At 40.0% G+C, this 18877-nt stretch overlaps 1 protein-coding gene across 1 annotated transcript; it reads left to right on the top strand.

Moving 5' to 3' along the window:
• The first annotated feature begins 754 nt into the window (after positions 1-754).
• On the top strand, positions 755-11954 carry ANP32E (acidic nuclear phosphoprotein 32 family member E). The gene is made up of 7 exons (XM_075192431.1): positions 755-1024; positions 5086-5235; positions 6651-6773; positions 7711-7876; positions 8708-8841; positions 9176-9251; positions 10393-11954. Exons 1-7 carry the CDS (start codon positions 971-973, stop codon positions 10467-10469), a joined length of 780 nt encoding a protein of 259 aa, XP_075048532.1. The 5' UTR covers positions 755-970; the 3' UTR covers positions 10470-11954.
• Positions 11955-18877: the final 6923 nt, after the last annotated feature.

The raw sequence follows: 18877 nt of genomic DNA, 5'->3' as shown, positions 1-18877 counted from the left end.
AAAGTGGAGATGTTGCCTATAGCAACCAATCATATTCTAGTTCTCATTTATGTAGCACATTCTACAAGATGACAGCTAGAATCTGATTGGTTGCTATAGGCAACAGCTTTACTTTTTTCAAACCCGCCGTTTAGTAAATATACCCCATAGTTTACTTCATCTCTGTGACATTTTATTCATGTAAATTCTAATTTAGTTGCAAAAAAGTTAAAAGTAAATAATGTTAGTGTCTTAACATTTCAGTCAGCTTATTTTAATAAAAATTCCCAGCTATAACTGTGGTTGAGACCTTGATTTAATGCAATAATCATTGTACAATGCTATATTTCCTATAAAATATGTATTTTAATTATGTAACTTTTAGGTTAATAACGTTGTACATTATAATTATTGGTGTTTTCTGGGTTTGTAATAATATAGCCCTTTATTTTATGAATAGATATGCCGTATATTTTCCACACAAGCCTACATTACCCCCTGACCAGTATTCCACCATGGCTCTCACTATGGTTTCCTCAGCTAAAATAGGGCGCGAAAGCGTCGACAACACAAAGACACGACGCCTGGGTCAAACGACGGCCGTTGAGCTGGGCGGACGGACAGCCCGGCCAGCCAATCGCAATTAACTGCGCTCACGCTCCCAGCCAATCGCCCTCAGCGGGTGGAGGGAGCCTTCGACTGACACTCCTATCAACCAATAGGCGCGCTGGCGGCGCCGTGACCCTCCAATGGGCTGCTAGCAGGGGCGTGTCCCCCGTCGAAAGGGGATGCTTGTGCCTGGTAATGGAGTCTCAGTTGGTGAGCGGCCATTGAGGGAGAAGGGATCCCTGTAGTGCGAGGGGGTCAGGGACCCGCGTCTGAGCTCCGCCGGGCAATTCTGTCTCGTCATTTCTTCTTTTCTTACCGTTGAGTTCGCTCAGGTCCAGTAAAGTTTCCTACGCCCCCCCCCCTCCCCTCAGGCCCCGGGAAAATGGAGATGAAGAAGCGCATCACCCTGGAGTTGAGGAACAAGTCTCCGGCTGAGGTGAGAGCGGCAGTAACCTTCATCCTGGGAGGGGGTGAGAGCAGAGGAAGGGGGAGAGGGACATTGGGGGGTTTATCCTCCAGTCTCCTCTCCATGGAGGAGTCTCTACCTGACAGACTTACTACCAAACTTTACATGTGGAGGGAGGGAGCAGCCCCCATCTCATGGCTGGGCCCCTGGGAGCAGGGCAGGGGGTCCTCAGCCTGTGTGGGGGGTCTTATAGTAATGTACCAGTGTCTTCCTGGACAGTCACAGATAGATAGAGATAGATAGATATATATATTTATATATATATATAGCTAAGTGTGTATGTATATATTTATATTAGTGTGTGTATATGTATTTATATTAGTGTGTATATTTATATATATATATTAGTGTCTATATTTATATTAGTGTGTATGTGTAGATATATATATATAGATATATATATATATATAGATATTAGTGTATGTGTTTTTATTACCATCTTATAAATGTACCAGGATTGTGGCTGCACATAGTCTATAAAAACACGTGTCTGTAATGTGATGTACCAGTGTCTTGTTTACATAGGCATATGATGATTAACGTGGTTCAGTAGCCCCATAATTCAGCATGCTTTATGTCTACTGAGCTCAGTAGCTGCTGTTGCCTACAGTATATTTTATTATATAGATGGTCTAGTATAGGTAGCTGTATGGGTGTAGATGTTTCCCACCAAAATACAAGGAAAGTGCTACTGTAATGTGTGATCTACTTGATTTTTTTTTTTTTAGACACTGTGAAGATCTCTTTAGAGACTGTGTATATATTTTGTGTGTGTATATATATATATATATGTGTATATATATATATATATATATATATATATTGTGTGTGTATATAGTAAATGTATATACATTTTCTCTCTACCTATTGTGGATTCATAAGTGAGTAGGTACTAAACATTTGGACCAATTGGTGATCACTTGATGTGATCTACACCTCCCTGCTCCCCTATAACTTTACATTTTATATGCAAATTAGGTCAGCTCCACACCTTCCTGTTGCTCTTTGGTTGATCAGGAGGTCTGTTAATTGTAGCAGCAGGTGATGAGCTAGGGGCAAAGTTAATTTGCATGGCAGGATCCTGTGATAATGTGGGAAGGAAGATTTTTTTCTACACTTGTTTTGGAGAAGAATGCATGGAGTAGCTATTTAGGGATCCTTGAACTTCTGTAGGCATCTAGATTTGTGTTACAGAAGTCAGGGCCCTATAGTGGTAGTATATAGTATAGGTCAACAAGCTTTTGCATTGGAATCACGGGGGCTAGTATTCACAGTTTGCTGGGGCAGGACTGAACGTTACTCTTCTTACTCTATATAAGTCCTTTCTAATATTCTAACCTCTCAATGATGAATTCCTATTTTTTAGTCATTGGGTAGACAAGATGGACCTGTTGGTCTTTCTCTGCTGTCGTTTGTGTTTAATTTTTAATTATCAGACTTTTTTTCTCTAGATTTCAATATGATTTATATGTATAAGTATGTTCTTTAAAAGTATCCCAGTCTGTCTGTTTTACACCAATCTAGAAGCTTGCAGAGCGTGGGTTTTTAAGCAGTATCTAATCCTTATAAAGTGGTTAAAGGTTTATAAAACCCTGCAGAATGAACCAGTTTATATTGACTGTTTTTTTTTTTTTTTGTTCAATGTAAACTTTGCATTTTTTAAACAAATTTTAATTCCCTTGGGATCATTGCTGTAATGTTCCCATGATTTGTAAAGTACCTGCACAACCATATGACATAACTTATTCATGTTAGCTGTTTTGTTTAGACTAAAGTAAACTGATTTATTCTGGGAAGGTCAGTGTGGATCTGATTTAGTGGGAATAAGGGCAGGCTTGCCATTAATTGTCTAATTGCTTGCAAAGAAGATTTAAAGATCTGTCCCTGCACAGACCACTTGTATTCAAAATAAATATATATATATATATATATATATATATATATATATATATATATATATATATATATATATATAATATAAATTTTTAGTCTGATCGTGGTTTAGATGATACAGAAAATAAATCTGAGTGGGTTTTACAGTAACTTGTGAACAGACTAACTGTAAAATCTGCAGAAACCAAATTTGCTGCATAACCATTTTTCCCCTTGGTGAATAAAGGAGGTTTCCATGAGGTGCAAATGAATGTTCTCTCAGACAATGAGGCTGAGATCATGGCTGCTAGCTGCAGTCATCCAGTTTAATGGTCACAGACAGATAAGGCGATTGAGTTCAGCTGTCATCTACCAACAGGGCTGAGTCTGGAGATAGTTGTGGAGTACACACCCTAGAGGTGGGGTTACATGCGGTCGCAGAATTCCTCCTCCCAACACTTTACTCCCCTTTTGGCCTAATGCCACCTCGCTGTGCTTTGTACACTACACACAATTGGAAATACTTGTTTACTATGTGTTGTGGCACTTGAAGCATCTGTGTTTGTGCAGATTCTCTAGTGTTCTTGTCATAAACATGAACAAGCAGTACCTCAAACATCTCACCGCTGCTTGCAGTGTTGATACAAAGTATTTAGTTCTGTTTGATACAACTGCTTGTTGTATATAGTCTGTCCTCTTTATTAGCAGAAAGAAATGATTTATTTAAAATTCCACCATACATGTGTAGCTGGTAGGCATCATCAGTAAATACTGTCATCCCAGTTAACTTCTCAGCTCTTATCTTTACATACTCTGCCTCTTGTCGGCTCCCTGTGATGAAAAATGCCACCTGTCTATTAATAAAGTACAGGGTGTGTTATTTGAAAGGTACAGCTGTCTACTTATAGTAAACTTCAAGTTGTTTTTTTTGCATGGAGGGGATGCATGTGTTGGTTGGCTTTTGTGGTAGTGGGGCCTGAGGTACAGTAATCTTTTAATAATGCCCCGGCTTGCTTGGACAGCTGCTGTTCAAGTGATCATCTTGCAGCCCCCGCGTCCCTGCTGTCACCGTCCACCAGTACAAGTGACTTGTTGCTCTCAGCAGATGTTTCAGGATGTAGGTCACTTGATACAAAAAAAAAAAACCTCTTCCTGCAACACTTCAGTTTGCTGTAGGTGATATATTTGTCATCCTGTCCACAAATGTATAATAATACTATGTGTTTTCTGGGGTATTTTTAAAATCCGATATGTTTTATGTGCACTGTACTTAGTAATGTTACGCGTGTGCACTAACTGACCATTTGTGAATGCTGAGAAGGGGTTTGAGGGTAATGAGCTGTTATCGCAGACTGAGGTAGAGATGCTACTACATCACCATATGCTTTGAGAGCAGGAGTGTTCTGCCAGGAAGTATCTGTGACACGCCTGCCTGAGAATCTTTACATTCTATTGTTATTCTTTACTGTTCCCTAAACTTTTTTAGAGCTGGTTTCTAATAGATATCACGGTATTGTGTGGGGAAACACCTGTAAAAACAATGATGATCCCCCTCCTTAGAAGGCATTGCAAGGTATAGGTGTGCCTAAATGTGGAACACCCCTAGGAGTGTTTACATACTGCAAGTGTCCAAATGAATTTCCTCCTACTTCTGTGTAAGTTTGTTTTATATTATGTGCAGGGTATATGGTTCCAAGTGGTTTAACTGAAAATAGCAATATTTTATACTTCTTTTACTCTATTGAGGTATCACTTGTGTATGTTGCTTTATTTTCACCGTTTTGTCTTGCCATATATAATATGCAGTACCCTTTGTATGCAATACCACTTATAGCAGTGATGTGTGACTACAACTTGAACTGTAATCATGAGTAAGTATGAATTGGGCAGTCGCAGAACAAATCACGTTTCTTCTGGTGACCTGGGTAATTATCTCTAAGATTTTCAGTAATCTGAAGAACATTGGTATTACTTTGAAAACTATTCTTTCACAAGTTTTACATAAGTATGATGGATCATTAACTGATTATAGTGCAAAAAGTAGCCTGGTGACTGTTTCTTACTCTTACATATGAGTGGTTCTATATAAAATAAAATAAAATCCCAATGACTCTATTTGATTTCCTGTTGTTAATCTGAGTATTCATTTGTGTTTTCAGGTGGCGGAGCTGGTTTTAGATAATTGCCGGTCAAGTGATGGGGGAATTGAGGGCTTAAATGATAGTTACAAAGCGCTGGAATTCCTCAGTATGGCCAATGTAGAGCTGTCTTCACTGGCAAAACTCCCACAGTTGGCAAAACTCAGAAAAGTAAGTAAAGAGTCTGAAAGGCCTGATCTATGTACTTTCTGTAAATAGACTGAATTCCTTAGGCTGGGTACACACTAGTGTTTTCAGTCGCTTATTGGGCTAATCACCCGATAAACCACCGTTCGGCACGGTACCGCATTAGTGTGTACGCTGCAACAATTATTATTCCAAATCACATCATATAATTTCATTTGATTTCTAAACAAACAAAAAATCTTGTTCAACGATGTGATTCCAATCCTGCAGTGTGTAAGCACTCAGGACCGCCAGTGTCCATAGATATCTATGGAGTGTATAGTGTCACCATCTTTTAAGCCGGTGATTATGACTGATAAAGAGCACAGATCTTAAGTTAAAATGTGTTCAGTGTATACACGTGAATCTGCATGGTGATCAGGGCTTTTTTTTTTCTTTCTTCCCCCAGTTCATTTCTCTCATTAAGGATATTGCATCGGGAGACGTTTTATATAGCGTGTACCCAGCTTTATACATGGACCATTATATTCCTCTTGTTGATGCATTGTATACAATGACAGCAATAACTACTGTATTCTACACTAATGGCTTTTAATTTATGTTCTGTATCTTAAACTATTGCTCCTATAATCTTTCAGAGGACTGCACGTGTTGGTCTTCTAGTAATTAGTAGGGTTTACATGTTTTCTGTAGGTTTTTCTAACTTTTTCCTAATTATCAGATCCATGTGGGTGTCCCTGCCATTATAAATCATATCTGAGTTATAATTTAATCATACTTACTAACTTGAGCAAGTTTAAAATATAATTTATCTATTAGGAAAACAAAACTATTAAATGTAACAATGTTGAGGCACATTCACTGTTAAATCCTCTAATTTGTCAGTTCACACCTTAATCCCTTCAAGAACATTTCTAATTTGTGAACCAATCGGCTACACCCAGCGGCGGTGGCAATTTCAGGGGTGGAGTTAATATGTACACCAACAGTTGACTAGGACGTAATGTAGACATTGAGACCGGAGTCATTTTTTACCCTAGTATTGTTAGTGAATAGATTAGGCATGCTTGGAAATATTCTTAGCCTACAGAATGGTCTCTCGACTCTGACTATTACACTTTAACTTGTCACTATAGAAATATGTGAAAATAAATCGTAAAAGGGTTTGTGTTAAGCTTTAAACATTATAAATCATATTGCTTTCAAAGTGTAGGGTAGATGTTTGTATTGCCACATAGCTGCTTTCTGTAATGTAATGCCTTTTTTACAATTCCTTAATTTTGGAAACTTCTATGTTCCAGTATAATTTTGTGGTTTTTGTTCCCCATGCACCTATTGGAACTATATTGTTGCATTCTTGTTTACTTGTGCCATACAGGGCAAATATAAGCTGAACATATGGCACAGATTTGGTAATGAATATTCTATCTATTTTGCAGTTGGAGCTCGGCAATAACAGTATCTCAGGAGGGCTGGAGGTATTAGCAGAAAGGTGTCCTAACCTCACTTATCTCAACCTCAGTGGTAACAAGATCAAGGATCTGAGCACAGTGGAAACCCTTGTAAGTAGTGTTCTGCCCTCCACCTGCATACCCTTCAGGTGCGACACCCTGTGTGTGTATTTGTGAATCACACTCATCCCTCTAGCCCAAGTCTGACCCCAGATAGCAATTTTCTAGCTATGTTTTGGTACAGACGGTCTCTTGGGTACAGCATCGAGTATGGCAGTGCTGGTTCCTGTGTCTTACCGCTTCATCCTTTCCAGTGCAGGGGTTGTTTATGAATGTATTGTGACAGACCTGGTCTCACTCCATCTTTATGGTATCACTGCGATCCTCTACTTAGAGGGCTGCCTGATCATGGTTCTGTCCCAGGAGGTGAATAAGGCCAGCCTATGCCTTCTGCACGCTGATGTCCTTTGGCTGGTTAGTCAGCCAACAGGTCTTCCCTGATTCTTGCACCTAGATTAACTTTTTTTTTTTTTTTTTTTTTTTTTGCCTAGAATGATATGCAGGACAGGGTCTTTGTTCCTCAGGAGAAGGTCGGTAGTCTGCAGACTGTTGCTGGCACACATTTTAGAATGTGCGGCCACTGAATGACCCAAGTGCCCGATCACTCTCAAACTGATTAAAAAGGTGGCAGGTGGATGAAAGACATGCAGGCTGACAGGCTCCATTAAAACAAGAGGAGATCTGGCCGCTCGTGTGACTAATTTGAACGCAGATCCTTATTTTCAGGTGTCTGAACCATTTAACATTGGTTACCTTAATTGATTTGCCAGTTCTTTATTGCAGAGCCAAGGGAAAAATGCTTAGAGGCCATATTAGTAAGAGATCTGAATTGACAATGCAGCTATAATAGACATGTGAAAGTAAATCGCGGCTGACTTCCTGGCCTCTGCCGCCTTGTCTTATTTCACAGTCTGGAATACTTAGCTGAAACTGTTGATTGTTAGCTGAAAGATGACTTATAGGAGTCTAACATGTTTGTTCTTTGCAGGCAAATTTAAAAAGCTTGAAAAGTTTGGACTTGTTCAATTGCGATATCACCAATCTAGCCGATTACAGAGACAGCATATTCCGAAAACTTCCGCAGATCACGTATCTAGATGGGTTTGATCAGGAACAGAACGAGGCCCCGGATTCCGAAGAAGAGGATGATGAAGGTCTGTGGGGGAGGGAGGTTCTCTTTTTAGACTTCAAACTAGAGCATCTAGTTTGTTCTCCTTTTTTTATAGTAGAATGATCTAGATACATGTTTTACTTTTAGTCATATTGAATGCAGCTTGTAGGGTACATGGTTATAGATTGATAATAATCTGCTCTTGTAGTACTATACATGTAGAGCATTATACAGGGGCTGAGTATACTGCAGAGAGGATATGTGGCTCTCCAGCTGTTGTGGAGGGATTTGTAGCTAAATCCCTTCAGAAGTGAAAAACCACCAGTTGTCAATCCTGCCCTCAGCGTGGTGAGTCTGTAGGCATTTAACAGGTGATCCCTGATCTATTGGGTAATGTGCTCACTAAACTTGGAGTTGGAAACTAATATTTACAACTCTTCCAATTCACTAGCTCATAGCAACCAATTATCACTGAACGGTCTAGAGCCAAGTAAGCTAATACAATAGTGTTGGGTGCAAACATGCATTGTGCATTAACCAATGTGACGGACTACCCCAAAATGTGGTGGTAATGACCATATAAAAGTACAAAGCTGCTTGATGAATTTTGTTTGTTTTTGTACATGGAATGGACCCCCTGAGAAGGACTTGGATATCCTTATAATGCATAATAGTGACTTTATAGTCAATACTTGTGCTGTAAAATAAAGCGCCAACATTTTTTCGCAATGCTAGATAAAGCAGTTCACACAGGTGTATAGAACAAGAAAATTGTTTGAGCTTACTGTCAGAAGTGTGCATGACGACCTCACTAACCATTGATTGAGTCACTTATGTTGTTCAAACTCAACGGGCATGTACTTTGGTTTTGCAGAGTGTGAGGAATATGACTATCCCGATGATGACGCCAGCACTCCTGGAGAATTTGAAGAGGAAGATGAGGAGGAAGGTGAATCTGATTTAGAAGAGGAAGAAGTTGGGCTTTCCTATTTAATGAAAGAGATACGTGTAAGTTGTATTTTTTTTTTTTTTTTTTTAAATTGCATTCCGCCTAAATAAAATGACCCCAAGTTATAATTTATCCAAAACTCTGACTATGTACATGTCCATTACACATATTTGAGATCAAGCAGAGAACATTTTCCTGGACATGGAAATTTCAGGATCTGTGCAATTTAAGGAAGTGAATATTTTGTAGCACAACTGGTCTTGTATTTGTGATCTTTGGGTACAGGCTAAAAATATATCACATTATGGATTGTGATGAAAATCGCAACATCAAAGTTTTGTAAACCACCTTGGTGTAGTCATCTTGTTTTTTTTTCTGGTGTTTCCATATCAGGATGATGAAGATGACGATGATTATGTTGAAGATGGCGGCAAGGTAGAGGATGAGGAAGAGGACGATGACGAAGAAGGTATGTTAAAGTTGAAACTGTCTAGGAAACTGAAGACCTTTCATTTGCTTACTGTAGATCACCATTTTATTCATCAGTGGAAAATTGGTGGGATTCTTAGGCTTGTGCTCTGTAGTTTGTCGTGCCAGGAAGCCTAGAAGTGTAATTATTGTGTCGAGTACACTGAGACCTAATGCTCATTGCATCTGCTGTCTTACTGCTGGTACCGATACCAGTCTGTTAGCGACAATTACCAATTCACTTTAATTAAACCTCCAGGTCTGGCACCAACAATCATTCCACGGTCACCAAGTCACTATTCACATTTCTTCCCCATTCTGATGTTTGGTCTGAACAATTGAATCTGTCACTGACTTGCTGCCACATGATTGGCTGATTAGATATTTGCATTAACTAGCAGGTGTACCTAATAAAGTGGCCACTGATTGGATGTAAAAGCTTGCGTATCCTGACATAACGTGAGGTGAGCTGTTAATCAACCATGTTCTACTTAGACTGCAGTGCCCTCTGCAGGAATACTGTAGGAAGGTCTACTCCACCCTCAGCTGCCTTAACTTCTGAGAAGCTCTTGAAAGTTTGTGACTTGGTAACTCTTTTATACAAGTAGACTTGATTTTTTAGGGTAAGAGGTCCTTTTTATTGCTTCATCCAAGTTAACTGACGGGTGCTTTACACCAAGTGGTCTATTTTTACTGTGGTTCAATGGAGTCCTGAATACTCTCCCAATCCATTATGGCCACCTTCTTACTAGAGGGGTAACAGGTAAAATCACAGTGTCGCCAGGTTTCTGCGACAACCTTTATTTGGGACTCCTGCTTGTTCATTGGGAAACTTTAAAATGCTTTCTTTTAGTGATTAGGTAATACAGAAGTGGACGTTGCTCAATCAGTTTTTATAGGTTCATAGCAGGTGCTTGAAAGTGGGGTTATCCAGAAAGGATATAGCGGTGTGCTGGGGAATTTTTCCCTCTATTTGGTGATTAGTTGCCTGGTGATCAGATGTGTCCTACACCCTTGTGGTCGGTCCCTAATACCATGGCTCCTGTGCCAGCAGTGATAGAACTCGGTCTAATAGTGTGTGTTTATTTGGTCAGATAGTGGTTTTATTTTCAATACTCATTTCTGAATGTTTCACTCGGCAGAGGAAGAAGAAGCCGTAGAACAGGGTGAAAAAAGAAAACGGGACGCTGAAGACGAAGGAGAAGAAGACGAGGATTGAAACATTATTTGTGGAAGGCTAGGACCAGTCTTCTCTCTTTCTTTTTTTTTTTTTTTTCTTTCTGAGCCCTGGGGTTGATGCTAGAATGATAATGCAGATCTGTATGTCTCTACTTGTACAATAGATGTCCCTGCAGAATTTAATATGTAACTTTTTATAGGAAAGGTGTGGTTTTAAAATGTGTGCCCTTTTTATCATTCCAAATAAGATGTTGAGATCCTCATTAGTAATCTTGTATAGGAGCTTCCCCTTGTACCGCCTTGTGTGCCCCGCAGGGCTGTCCCATAGCACATGAAGGGGTTAACCAGATATGAAGCGTGTTCCCCATATAAAATTTATACGTTTTTTTTAAGGCAAAATATGAAGACTCCATACTGAAAACATGAACATGCGCCCTACACCAACAGTGTAAAAATAAATTTAAAATTGGGTGTTCTGAGGAGATTCTACTCAAATATATCTAAGCATGTATGTAATTTTGACATTGAATGTGGTTTTTCTAGTTACCTAGGATATGTTTTTCCTTACATAGCAATACTACCCATAAAGAGGTCATGTACCAAGGAATATATAGGAAATTGGCAGCCTTTTGTATCGGTGTTCCCAAACTAAATTTCTTCTCATGCTCAGCGTGGTACGGTGTTGAATGTCTGGAGTGGAAGATAGATTATAAAGACTTGCATTGGCAATCATTGTTTCTCTGTAATTTATCTGTGATTCTGTATGACACTGAATAAACTGAGGAGTTACGCCCTTCCCAATTCCCTTAATGTTTGTACTGATTATGTTGATTTCCCTCTGTTTAGTGCTCAGTCTTCTCCATAGGTTGTTCACGTATTTTATTGCTCAACATATTCCTGACAGTTTGCCCCACCAGTAAGCTCGGAGAGTAGTGATCCCATGTTCTTTCATGTGGAGCCTCAAATTCTGAGAATACCGATTTTATGCCAAGCAGTGTCGCAGGACAAACGGTACATTTAAGGTGCAGCAAACAAGTTTCGCCCCAAGACCAACCAGTTGTACCGTCTTTCCAATCCCATAGTAGTATGCCCCTACACTTCAGTCAGAAATGAAATGTCAATTTGTTCGTTCCCACGTTCTCCTCTGGGTATCGCTGTGCTATTATACTAAAGACCGGTATAGCACATGCTTGCTACAGATGCATGTCTGCCTTATGCTTCATAAACCTAGTGTATGATCTATATATAAACATATACCAAAAACCGTGTAACTTGTACCATGTAAGCAATTTAATCTTGGAACACACAACTTTTTAGAGATTCAGAACATCAGCCTTTCAAAAAAAAAAAAAATATTCTTGTTTTGGTTTGGAAATATATAAGGGTGGGGTTTCTATATTTGCAGAGGGGATTTGTCCTATTTGAAATACTCTTTTATGGCAGTTTGTATATAGTGTGATCAGTTACTTTTGAATTCTCTTTAAATGTGCGATTTTTGTTTTTAAATAAAGCCATAACAGTGTTATATAGTCTAAGCAGCAGTCATTTGTCATTGTAACCTGTTTTGTGTGACTTTTCTCTAAATCTAGAATTTGGTGTTGAGACCATTGTTCCGGTAGAGGATTGCAGTGATTCGGTGCATCTGCTTTTCACAAAATTGCATCCTGTGCGGTTTCCAGCGTCTCTCCTTGACTTGTGGTTTGCACTGCACAGAGAAATACAGGGCTCTAATGTGATGGCATGAAGCTAGGTTATTCAGAGGCTCAATCACAGGAATAGCACCTAGTCATTGTGCATGTAGCAGAAATTGCATGCAGACTTCTGGGTAAGACCATAGGTGCAGTTGATGGTATGACTGGAGTTTCTTAAAATGGGTGTTCGCTTTCTTTCTGCAAAAAATAAAGGGGCAGATTCAATTCCCTAAATTTCCGCGCAATGTGCCAACGTACCTCGCGTGGATTTTTTTTTTTTTTTTTTTTTACTAAGCAACGCTGATTTCTGCGAGCAATAATCCGCCTTCATTTTTACCGTAATGTCTGTAAAAATGTGCGTCTGCAATGTTCTTAGGAGCATTGTGGATAATTGATTCTGCCCCAAAATGTCAGTTATCCTGGTCATGTAATTGTTTCTGTTTTACACAATACACTATGCATCTGTCTCTGTCCTGTGTAGTAGATCCTGGGCTAGGTTAGTTACAAACATTCGGTGAGCTCACTTTCTAATCCGGTAACTGGTAATAATAATCAGGTAAAAATAGTGCTTCCTGTATCGGATTCTTACAGACGCTCATCCTGGCAGTGATAGCAGGGTCTATATAAAATCATACCTTGTCAAAATCATTACCTGTTGTCACATTACACCATGGAAATTGGAATAACTTTAACTTTTTTCCAGCTTTATTTACACATTTTGTCTTACAACATTCAACTAACGAGGAGAAAAAAAAGTAACATTTCTGAAAAATCTAGAAAAACGGTATGAAAGTGGTGAGTTCCCTGGTTTGATACTTAGTACAGCAAAAGGGGGCTCTACAAACGCCCATCAGTCTGTTTTAGTTATGTCTCTACCAGCTTTGCGCACCTAGATTGCCTTCCTTGTTCGCGTTCAGTCATATCTTTGTGGTGAGCGGCGGACAGATTTTCTATCATATTTAGGTCAGGGCTTGGCCAGTCGAGGACATTCACTTTAAGATACTGCATTATTTTCTTGATAGTCTGTTTAGGGTCGTGCCACGCTGGAAGGTGAACCACCTGCCCGTCTTCAGCTGTCTGAGGAAAACCTTGGGGCCCTCAGCTAATTTGTGTGTGCTTGGCAGCATCCATCTTCCCTTCGACCCTGACCAATCGCCCAGTCCCTGCTGAAGAGAAACGTCCCCACAGCGTGATGTTGCCACCACAATTATTCACAGTAGGTTTGCTGTGTTTTAGGTGTTCTGTGTGGTTTGTACCAAACATAGAACTTGTTAAGTGACTGAACCCCAAGCGCTATGTCATATAAGTTCTAATCTGACCATACAACCTCTTTCCACGTGGCAGAATCTTCCAAGTGTTATTTGCAAAGCGCAAATGAGACCGAGTGGCGCTTTTTCCCGAAGTTGGCTTTTTCTTTGATATTGAGTGTTTATAAAGTCTTAATACAGCTGGAAAAAGTTTGATTTATTTTAATTGCCATGGTGTAATATGACAAAAGGTATTGACTTTTAACGGGGTATGGTTTTCTATAGGCACTATATATCATTATCACCATTTATATAGCGCCACTAATTCCACCGTGCTGTACAGAGAACTCGCTCGCATCAGTCCCTGCCCCATTGGTGCTTACAGTCTAAATTTCCTAACACACACACAGATTAGGGTCAATTTGTTAGCAGCCAATTCACCTACCAGTATGTTTTTGGCGTGTGGCAGGAAACCCACGCAAACACGGGGAGAACATGCATACTCCTCACAGAGAGCCATGGTCAGAAATTGAACTCATGACCCCAAATCTGTAAGGCAGAAGTGCTAACCACTGAGCCACCATGCTGCCCATCATTGTACGCTAATGATTCCCTGATTTTGTGTCACTGGTAGGCTTACACATCATTCGGCGCTAGATTTGTTCTGTTACCATGTGATGGAATCAACTGTTTAGCTTGCAGAAATTTCCTTTTTTCCCTGTCTTCCTCCGTCCCTCCACTGACAGTTACAGATGACATATTCTATTTAAGTGTTTAGACACTCGCTAGCATTTCCTGAGCACGCACTTTGTTTATGTTACATTGAAGAGAGCTTAAGTTATTTACGTAATGCATTACAGCTTTAGTTAAACTTCATAGGTGTAGAGTCCAGTTTAAAAAAAAGAAGCTAATTTTGCTTACTGTTAGTTTTCCATCAAGGCAGCCATTGCAATGGGTTGAATATCTTTCCAGTACAAAAGGTTAAAAAAAACAAAACACCCCCTATGTCCAGTCCTCTTGTATCCTTGTGTAATTACGTCTGTGATCCATCTGGAAATGGCTTGTTTAGAAAGGGCCCAACCACTTGAGGAAACTAAAATTTCCAGGTGAGCAGCTGGAATACTTCCTGGTGTGGAGGCCAGACGGATCTGTTTTGGATTGAGATAATCTGCTATTATGTTCTGCTTACCTGCTACATGCAGTACTGAGAGCGGCTTAAGACAGATATATCTGCCGTAGACATGATTCTTGACCCTTCCATGAAGGCTACCTCTGTTTTGCCTGAGATTAGGATGAGATACTTCCCTATTAGATGAAGATGAAACTGCTGAGTTGCATTCCACCTTGCTCTCATTTGAAAGACGTTTACATGAAGCAGTATTTCGACTTGAGGTCACGTGCCTTGCCCATCTCACCCCAGCCTGACACAGGTGTCTGACACTTTTGGATTCAGAATAGATAATACTACTCTGCTCTTCAACATTGTGCTTAGCTGCCATCCAAGAGACTGTCTAATTCAGGAAAGTCTGCTAGTGATCCTTCTGTTAGATGTACCCATTGGAGATTCTATATCTGCCATCTTGCCCAAGGAATGACCCTTGCGAAGGAAGAAAACATTCCAAACTATTGAAGTCCTTTTCTTAAGATTCGCTGATGTCTACAGTTGGCGTACCAGTGACTTTATTTTGATGTACATCACTTCTCATAGCCACTTTGGGGCATATTCAATTAGGTTTCTGTTCCCATAGGGTTGCATAGGAAAATCTGCGGTACCGTATTACCGTCAATTCTGCATTACTGCGGACCAGAAGCCTAATTGAAGATGCCTCTTTGTTCAGTATGGAATTTAACTGAACCCACAAACTTTGAGATTCCTTTTACTCATTCACAGCCCAGCTATGTTCTTACAGAAAGGTTGTCACCTGAGCTGTTCTGTATTTGGCAATACGTTCTGAAATTCTCGCCACAAGAATGTTAGTCAGATAGGGCCATATAGATCCCTTGTTTGCTCACTTCTGCCCTCAGCGTAACTGGCCCCTTGGTAAAAGTTCTCTGAAATGTTGCCGGTCTAAAGTGCAGTCAAACAGAAATGAACAATACTATTAAAAACCTTGCCCTCTGCAAAGCCCTTGGACCGGATGGTCTGCCAGGAGATTACTGCAAACTTCTCCAGCGCAGTATTGTTCTAACTTTATTAGAATACCAGAAAATAGACACACTCCGGTGCTATCTACAATGAGCAATAAGTGCACCTTCTCTCAGTGCCTCCATTAAACTTTAAAAACAAGTATGGCTCCTCTGACATCTTTCCTTCCTGCCAATATTGCCAGCTCCTGAAAGTGTTCCAAATCATCATCATCACCATTTATTTATATAGCGCCACTAATTCTGCAGCGCTGTACAGAGAACTCACATCAGTCCCTGCCCCTTTGGGGCTTACAGTCTTAATTCCCTAACACAGACAGACAAACAGACTAGGGTCAATTTTTTTAGCAGCCAATTAACCTACCAGTATGTTTTTGGAGTGTGGGAGGAAACCCACGCAAACACGGGGAGAACATACAAACTCCACACAGATAAGGTCATGGTCGGGATTTGAACTCATGACCTCAGTGCTGTGAGGCAGAAGTGCTAACCACTGCGCTACCGTGCTGGGAATGTTTGGCAGGACAAGGCTCATCCCAACTATAAGAACATGCTTTCTACTTATTGTTTGAGTAACCATCTCCCAGTACCAGGAGATAGGATCCTGTGCTGTAGACAATTTCATATGTAGCAATGGTGGATAAAATGATGTACTCTAATAAATGTCAAGACCAGATTCATCAATTTCATATGTATTGCCAGTGGTTGAAGTGGAGGTATGAAGAATGTAAGTGAATGGAATTTTATAGTTTTACAGTAAAGGCTTTAGGAGATGTGACGTTTTGGCATACCACCGTATACATCCCCACTTCCATTACTGTTTGAAAGAATTTGAAAAAGTTTTAGAAATGGCAATAATTAGGTAAACTAAGACCATATGTGTCACAGAACATGTGTAATAAGGTTTTGTAACATAAAAAATTCCAGTTAATTCATAGTGTAGTCTTATAGATGATCAAGTAAAATTCTAATTGATAATTTTACTTGATGTATGAGTTGTACATTGCTCTCCATGAATGTTCAGTGTTGCATTATAATCGTCAACATTTATTTATATATTGCCAGCAAATTCCTTAGTGCTGTACAATTGGGAACAAATGCAGTCCTAAAACAATACCGGATAATACAGACAGAGGTAAGAGGGCCCTGCTCCCAGCTTACAATCTATATCCCCTCTATTTTGCTCCAATATCTTCTGCTTTTTAAATTTGTATATTTATTTTAGATGAGAATACAGAGGGGATATCACTGTCTATAACTTGTATTAATGCTACAACTATGGAGTACATAAACCATATTATTAAGCACCTATAGAAACTCCATTCTAATGAGGACATTGTTGAAGTCATTTGGTATAGGTGCAGGGATGGCGGCTATGGTGATAAGCTGGGGTAGCATTAATTTTTATTATACTGGTTTTATGGTCATATGGATGGCTCTCATAAGAGATATTGTACGGTTAAATGTTTATAAATAATCTAGGACATAATGGTATTTTACGTAAAACTGTTCTATAAATTGAGTCAAAATGATCACACAATGGCAGAAGTTCTAAGGAGGTTTGGTTGGCCATAGACTGATATGTTGATAAATAATTATTGGTTAAGAAATTAATTTATTAAATACAAGCGATGTTCTATTCTCTTTCTGGTCAAGAAGTAGTTTGGGGATTATCAGCTGAATCTCAACCTGAATGCTCTGTTTTCTGATGCACTTTCATCCCTTCAAAATGGAATCGTTCAGGTTGGTCGTTCACTCCATGGAAGAGGACATCTTTATGACCTTCATGGAGTCACAAGAGACCTATTTGCCCATCCAACCTTTCCTAATATCTGTTTTGTTTAAAAGATTAGCGGTTTCAATTTGGAGCACACCACTTCAGCCTATCTACTGTACTTCAAGCCTTTACAAAAGTCTTCCACAGGAGCAGCCCACCCACCAGAGAGGAAAACGTCTCTTTTGGCATCTTTATACGACACCTGCCTTCGTGCATATGTAATATAACAATCTCTGAAGGACATTCGGAGACTATTTTCAGATTCCCCAGGGATTCGGCTGGCTGGACTTCTTAGACAAACAGGAAGACTTTATCTTTCAGCAGCAAAAATACTCAAATAGACATCATTGACTGTTCACTTTCTAGTGTAGTCCCATAAGTCGGTAATTTCCTTTGTCTTCAGAGCTTCATATTATCAGACAATCCCCTTTTTCATGTTTCTTTATGAAACCTCTTTCATCACTGTTCCGAATTCATTGAAACAATGAATTAGGGACTGACCAATCACAGGGGATTCCTCTTTCACACATCCTTCCGCCAAGTTGCTTGGCTTAGCTTAACCAATACACTGCGAATCAACAGTCCTGACTGCCATAGGTTGTACAGTTATATTTTTAACACTGTGGATGCCCTTTTTATAGGCTGGGAAGCTGTAATACATCAGGTTACCTGTGACAATAGCTGGTCTTGGCAAGAGCCTCTACTTCCAATATAAAATGCTCAAGCTTCAAGCAGTACTCGTAGCTTCTCTTCACTTTACAAATCACCCATTTAAATCCAGTTGTCTACATAAAAAAGAAATCTTGGGCACCAGTCAGACAGCACTACAGGAAATCCCAAAAATCGTGCAGTGGGCAAAATGACTTCAGACGAGTCCTAGAAAACTGTCAGCCAGCCGTCCGAAACCGCAACACTCTAGACTGGTCGCTGCACTGGTGAGTCACTGGCATATTGGGACAACCACAAATAATCCTATTCCTGTTCCGGGACAAGCGACCCATAGGCCACATTTGTTGGCACCTTGGTTATGCCATGGCAGTTTTAAATGGGTTTTTTTCCCCCCATCAATTGCACTTCTTCCACGGGTCATCTGCAAGCTCAAGATAGAAGCTGTTCTTATTGCACCAGAGTGGCCAAGATAGCATGGTAGTCCTATCTTGTCAACATGACTGTCTGCCAGACTTAGAAATTGTTCTATGACAAGACTGTGCCTACTCGTCATCCCGACTTCAGGTTTCGTCACTTGACTCCTGGCACTTAGATCCCAAATCTGGAAAACTAAGGGATTCTCAGACTCTGTTGTAAAGGCCCTGCTGCAAGCAAGGAATCCTATGACCACATCTGGAGAGAGATTCTGCAATAATGTTGTTCTCTTGGCATTCTTCTGACATGCCACATGTATTGGACTTTCTGCAGCAAGTCTTCCGATGCAGGTATTGTCATAGGGACCACCATGTTACCAACAAATCATTTTACAGTCGGACATGTTTGCCATGTTCATCGTCCGTTCAGAGAGCTTTTTCTACTCTAGAATTGTAACCTTGTGGATTGCATGCTGCAACCCTTCCTTTAAACCACTGGCCTCCAG

Source organism: Mixophyes fleayi, chromosome 12, assembly GCF_038048845.1.
Source record: "Mixophyes fleayi isolate aMixFle1 chromosome 12, aMixFle1.hap1, whole genome shotgun sequence".
Taxonomy (NCBI): domain Eukaryota; kingdom Metazoa; phylum Chordata; class Amphibia; order Anura; family Limnodynastidae; genus Mixophyes; species Mixophyes fleayi.
This window is presented reverse-complemented; position numbering and strand designations above follow the sequence as displayed.